Source organism: Nelumbo nucifera, chromosome 3 (genome assembly GCF_055504915.1).
Source record: "Nelumbo nucifera cultivar China Antique chromosome 3, China Antique-T2T, whole genome shotgun sequence".
Taxonomy (NCBI): Eukaryota; Viridiplantae; Streptophyta; class Magnoliopsida; order Proteales; family Nelumbonaceae; genus Nelumbo; species Nelumbo nucifera.
Genome location: NC_142651.1, coordinates 35,789,720 through 35,795,745, shown reverse-complemented (window position 1 = coordinate 35,795,745; position 6,026 = coordinate 35,789,720). Strand labels below are relative to the sequence as shown.

Sequence of the window (6,026 nt, the reverse complement as noted above, 5' to 3'; positions counted from 1 at the left end):
AGAGAGGGAGAAAACATTAGGTGCGCCATGGAATTTAATTTATTATGCACCCTCCAAAAATTAAAAAAAAAAAAAAGAATAGAAAAGAAAAGAAAAGAAATCCTATCTCTGCCCGAGCCACTCCTTTTAATGGCCGTTGTCCTAAAATTTAAAACATGGTTCTGAAATGCCATTATTCGCTGAAGCGGCATCTCTCGTGCATTTTTCTATAATCTTTTTTATTTATTTTTTTCTTTTTTTTATATAGATTAGTGTACTGATCCCAATGTCCTATTGCCCCAATATATTATTCACCTTTGGTACAAGGAAATAAGATAAACAAAAAAGAAAATGCAGTGAACACTGAAGGTTTCAACCAATAAAATGCAGTTTTTTTATAAATAAAAATAATCAAAATGCAGTTAAGACTTAAGAACATGCAATAAATTGTTTGTTTTTACTTTTTTACGGATAAAAAAAAACATAAAAACTGTTTTTTTTATGAATTATTTATTTATTACCTATTAAAACTCAACAAATATGTACATGCGTGTGTATATAGGAGAGAGAGAGAGAAGAACAAATATAAGAAAGATTCCCCAGCATGATGAGAGAGCAGGGTCCAGGGGAAAGGGAGAGTACAGTAAAGAGACAGAGAGACGTCACCAAACAAAATAAACCACAAGTATGAACCCGTCAAAAGCTTCAGAAAGGAAAAAATGAAATTCTGCTCCACCCAGCAGCACCCCCCCTTTGTCCCCACTACCATTTCTTCTTTCTTTCCCTCTTCTCTTCTTTTTTTTCTTTCAACTGACACAAGTCTCAAGTCTAAGCCCAATTCACAGAAACAAGGTAAACGACCATGACAACATTTAACATGTCAACAATAATAACAAATAAGAGAAGTTACATGATAATAACAAAATTAAACAAGGAAAAAAAAAGACTTTTGAACAAATGATAAATAATAAATTTAAAGACCAACAATTAAAATTAAAAAAGAAAAAAAAATAAAAATAAAACTTCCTTCATCCAAACCAAGCAAAGATTCTGAAGAATTCTGCTGCTGCTGCTTCTTTTGCCTCCGATGTTCCAATCCTTTCCGCAGGTACCTTTCCCACAAGAAGAAAACTATCTATGCTTCTTTGTTCTTCCTCTTCTGCTGCTACTTCTCCTGCTGCTGCTGCTGCTGCTTCTGAGCAGGCTTATTTTCCTCTCTTCCTCTCATTCTTTCAATTGCGTCCCATTTTGAAGTGGACCCTTATTCACAACAAATCAATAAAAATGGCAAAAGGGATTGAAGCAATCAACTTCCAGGATTCTCCATCTTATCACGAGACTTACCTACCTAAGACCTCTATTCTAGAGAAAGTAGGGAAAAAAAAAAAAAAAAAAAAAGATGAAGTGAAGACGAACTTAAGGCTATTGAGCTTGGGCGTCAATCAATATTGAGATTGGTACATATGGTACAAATGTCTGGACTGAAGATGATGATGATGAGGGACCGAAGAAGGAGCTAAGCTAGGGCGAACGAAACCCATAACCGACAATACAGAAGGAAAGAGAAACTATTGAACCATGGCCATGAAGGTGCTTGCTGCATTCCCTCCATTCGCGGAGCCCCCGTTCTGGAACTGTATTTTGTAGGCCATCTTCCTCTCTTCTTCTGCTTCTTCATCTTCATCGTCGTCGTCGTCGTCATCGTCGTCGTCCTCTTGATCTAGATTATCGCTGTCTGGTTCCTCTAGTTTATCATAATCATCCATTACAGACTGTTCTTGTTGCTTCTGCTGCTGCTCCATCAGCTCCTTCACAAGGTCTTCTGGCTTCAATACAAAAGCAAGAATCAGTCCCATATCTGACCTTTAAATATAACTGATGAATCGAATAGTGAGGGACTAAAAAAGGGAATACTTGTTTTTAGTTATTGATACAAAAGATGAGATGAGATCAATCATTACCTTCTTCATTGCGGTTCCCGGCGGCAGACCTCCATTACTTGTCTGCACCTCTGTAGTAGATCCACCGTTATTATTATTGTTGTTGTTGTTCTTATTGTCTTCTGTTTCAGAGGTTTGGTTTGATGGTGGCAGTGACATGATCGTCAAGGCATTACCCCTTTCTGGCAAATTAGTGGTTGTTGGACTCGGGTCCATTGTCTCCAGCTGCTGTGGTTGTTCTTCTTGCCTGTTCTGGTTCCCAAAGCTGGTACTGCCACTACTGCTGCCAAGTATTTTCTTCCTGTAGAGGGCATCAAGTTGGTGGAAATAAGGGCAGGTCTTGGCATCTTCAGGGCGTTTCTTGTTGCTCTCCTTCACCTTCTTGAAGTACTTGTTGATATTCTCCCATTTCTCCTTGCATCTCTTGGCGCTTCTGTTGTAACCCATCCGCTGCATCCCTGCAGAGATCTCTTCCCACAATGGACCCTTTGGTCCAGCTTCTTGGTACCTCGATTCAAGCCCACTCCTCATCTTGATTAGTGCATGAACTTCGGCTTTCGGCCACCTAGAAGAGGTTGGATCGAAACTCCCGCCCCTACCACCGCTACTCATCTCCTGAGGCACTTGCTGCTCCGGGATAGCTATAATCACCTCCGATGAAGCCGGTTGATGGCGGACGATTTCGGCGCTTTGAGATTGGTGATGCTGATGGTGAGGTTGCGGTGGTTGTTGCTGTTGCTGAGGCTGAGGCTGAGGCTGTGGCTGCTGCTGCTGCTGCTGATGTTGATGTTGGGACGGCGGTGGATGTGTTATGATCGGCTGGGGTGGTGGGGCGGCAGGTATCGATATGGGCGGGGGAAATTGGATGGTTTGGCCAGTGATCTTCTGTAAGAAAGAGATGATGGCTGCATCCCTTGAGGAGGAGATGGCGCGTTCCTGAGCCATGATCTCGTGTTCCCGGGTCAGCCTCGCCATCTCCTGTCGCCTCCAAGCCTCTTCCCTTATTATTCTGTCTTGCTCCCTCTTCTCTATGGTCTCCAGGAACCTTTGCTGCATGGCCTCCTGTCTCTCCATCACCTGTTTCATCAGCCCTTCGAAGAAGGACATCATTCTACTGCTGCCACCCCTTGATCCCCGCTTCCTCTTTCGGCTATCCGTATTGGAGGGTCCTCCAGCCTCCAAGTCATCCTCGGAGTCTGAAGAGGAAGACGATGTGTTAGAAGAGAAGCTGATCCCTGTTGTGGTAGCGGCAGCACTGGCCGTCGCAGCAGCACCCAAATCCGAAGGGCTTACTCGGGGCACTCCGATCTGAGTAGTGTCTGTGGCTGGGCTGGCTGAAACCTGTGGTGCTTGAACTCTTCCAGTGGAGCCCACCATTGGATTTCTGCCTCCCATTGTGATTGGAGCAGGAGCCGCCGTTGAACTAGGATTGGTGGTCGCGGTGGTGGTGGCGGCAGGCATGACGGATGTGGCGATATTGTTGCTGCCGCTGCTGTTGGTATGAAGAGCCTCAAGCTGGCTGAAAAACCTATAGCTCTTGCCGTCTTGACGCCCAGCTCGCCCTTCCTTGGTTCGCTTGTAGTATTTGTGGACGTTTTCGAACTTCTCCTTGCATTTCTTGGCACTCCTCACATAACCCAGCTCAGCTAGCTTCCTGGACGACCAAATTAACTCAGAACAGAATATGAAAAACTAGAACAAAAACAGTTGGAGGTGATGTGGGCGAGTCTGAAAATAAGTATGTGTTATCTTTTCGTGGAGGGTAGTAGTCCCAGCTCCCAGCCCACCACCCAATTTCAACATCCACCATCTATTCTAATGGCCAAAGTTTAGCTGTGATGATTACAGTTTTTTTTTTTAAGTTTTGATATGTGGTAAAGGAACCCTAAAAAGGTTTTACATTCTTAAGTTTTTCTGTAAAGTAAATAAATTAATTAAATAATTAAACGCTTTCCCTCTAAGTAACTGGGGATTGGGCCGAATTGATGCAGTGGATCTGGCCCCAACTGTTTCGAGTTCAGAGAGAGAAAGATGCCGCACTCGTGAGTCGTGACAGAGAAAGAGAAGCCGAGAGATCTGAAAGGTAGAGAGGAAGAATACAGTGCACTCAAGCCACAACAACTGCTACAAATGAAAATCACTACTGGGTTTATATTAACTACAGGCTACAGCTGCTGCGGTGTCTGAAAAATATCCGTGGTACGAAGGGCAGAGATCGTTAAGGAAGGAGAGGTTATTTCTTTGTGTTTTTATAATGGTTGGAGCTGAAACCCAAGATTCCGAACTTCGACGAATTCGGTTGTCTAGGATTCCGTTAAAGCTCTCACTGCCGTAAAGCACAAAGATCTCTGAATTTCGGGAACACCCGAAAAAGATAAAGAAAAAGAAAGCAGAAGAGTAGTGTGCTTGGTGGAATTAACTGCTTCCATCCATATTCCGCATTTGCAGAATACTGTGTGATATGAGTCCAAAGCCAAGTAAACCCAAATGGCCATTTCAGTTAAACGCCATGACGGACATGGTTTTGATGCGGTTTTGGGGAATTTCGGAATTTGTTTACCTGGAGACGTCTTCCCAAAGAGGACCCTTGAGGGTGGCATCACGGAAGGCAGAATCCATCTCCGACCTAATTTTCAGTAATGCCAAAGTCTCTTGACGTGGCCACCTGTTCCCTCCGGCCACTCCCCTCTCCGCTTCCTCCCCAGCAAGCGCGTCGTCATCTGGGAATCCTCCGGAAACTGGAACCAATTCCTCGAAATTCCCTGATGAACGGGTAACTGAAGGTGGTCGACTACTGATCGGCGATGCTGCTTCAGCTACCACAATTGCTGCATCCCCAGATTTCTTCTGCTGCTGCAGTAGTTGTTGTTGCTGCTGCTGCTGCTGCTGCTGTAAGTGATCTGAACCACTAGAAACTCCACCGACCATGTGGCTCCGAGTTCCAGTTCCAGTGAAAGCCGTCATCTCCGGTGACATCCCATATTGGGTCCCTCCTTGCTGCATACTTGTGCGTAACCCCTCCTTCTATCTCTTTCAATTCCTCCTTTTTCTTTGTTACTACAAGTAGAAGTACTGGCACTATAGGACTATTCTCTCCAGGAAATTATAATACCCTTTCAGTTCCAATAATAATTATATCGTCGTTTCCTTCCTTCATCTCTCCCTTACCCTTTCAGAAAAAGGGCTAGAGAGGGAAAGAGGGAAGGGATGGTGGAGTTTCTGTGAGAGAGAGAGAGCGAGAAGAATCAAAAGAGGAGATGAAGAAGAAGAAGAAGAAGAAGAAGAAGAAGAAGAAGAAGAAGAAGAAGACGGGGTGGGGGGGCGGATTATGTGGGTGGGGAATCTGAAAGGGAAATCAATACAAGATGGGGGTAAAAAAGAAGGACAACTGGAAAGACGAAGCAAGAAGGAAAGAGAAATTCTACGGGTTTGAGTGCTACTAGCTGAATAAATTTCCGATTTTTATTTTCGTTTCGTTAATTTAAAACCAACGAAGAAGAACAGTGAGAGGGAGAGAAAGAGATACGAATACAGATCGGAATAGCTGAAAATGAATTAAGTTGTGGTTGATGACGATGATGATGTTGTTGATGATGAGGAGGAGAGAGAGAGAAAGTTAAAAAAGAATGTGGAAATATGATAAAACAAAGGAGATGTTGCGTTGTCACCGGCTTACTTTGCAGCTAATAATAGTTAAAATGCAAGGAGGAGCGGCATACACATTACACAACTCTCTATCTCTCTCCCCTCTCTCTCTCTCTCTCTCTCCACCCACTCACTATCAACTATCAAGCAAGACTCCTCGAATCAGAATATCTTCGATTTTAATCTTTAACCCTAGTTACCTTAACCCAACCACACTATTAATAATTAAATAAATAAAAGTACTACTTCAAATTCCGAAATTACTTTTATACGTGAAAAGAGTATTTAAATGAGGCTAAATATTTATGATACAAAGGGATGGTACCATGAGAGTGAAAAAACAAAATAAAAAAGAAAAAAAAAAAAAAAAAGAGGGTAGCACCGTAGCAGGAGAGAGGAGAGGAGTAAATTGAGGTTCCATTTATTGCCGGAAAATGAAAGCGAGTAAGAAAAGAGAAAATA

General features: G+C 43.1%; 1 protein-coding gene across 2 annotated transcripts; it reads right to left on the bottom strand.

The window, feature by feature from the left end:
• Positions 1–817: 817 nt before the first annotated feature.
• On the bottom strand, positions 818–5,671 carry GTL1 (GT-2-like 1). 2 transcript variants are annotated; one of them, XM_010252581.3, is made up of 3 exons: positions 4,480–5,671; positions 1,941–3,573; positions 818–1,805 (listed from the first exon to the last, which is right to left on the bottom strand). In XM_010252581.3, exons 1-3 carry the CDS (start codon positions 4,920–4,922, stop codon positions 1,548–1,550), a joined length of 2,334 nt encoding a protein of 777 aa, XP_010250883.1. In that variant the 5' UTR covers positions 4,923–5,671; the 3' UTR covers positions 818–1,547. The 2 variants fall into 2 exon arrangements, with proteins under 2 accessions (XP_010250883.1, XP_010250890.1); XM_010252588.3 differs by having other exon boundaries at positions 818–1,801; positions 4,480–5,663.
• Positions 5,672–6,026: the final 355 nt, after the last annotated feature.

Coding starts and splice junctions, on each gene's coding strand:
- GTL1 (XM_010252581.3), bottom strand. CDS start 4,922: ATGCAGCAAGGAGGGACCCAATATGGGATGTCACCGGAGATGACGGCT. Junction 3,574..4,479: donor CTTTGGGAAGACGTCTCCAG/GTAAACAAATTC, acceptor TTGGTCGTCCAG/GAAGCTAGCTGAGCTGGGTT. Junction 1,806..1,940: donor CGGGAACCGCAATGAAGAAG/GTAATGATTGAT, acceptor TTTGTATTGAAG/CCAGAAGACCTTGTGAAGGA.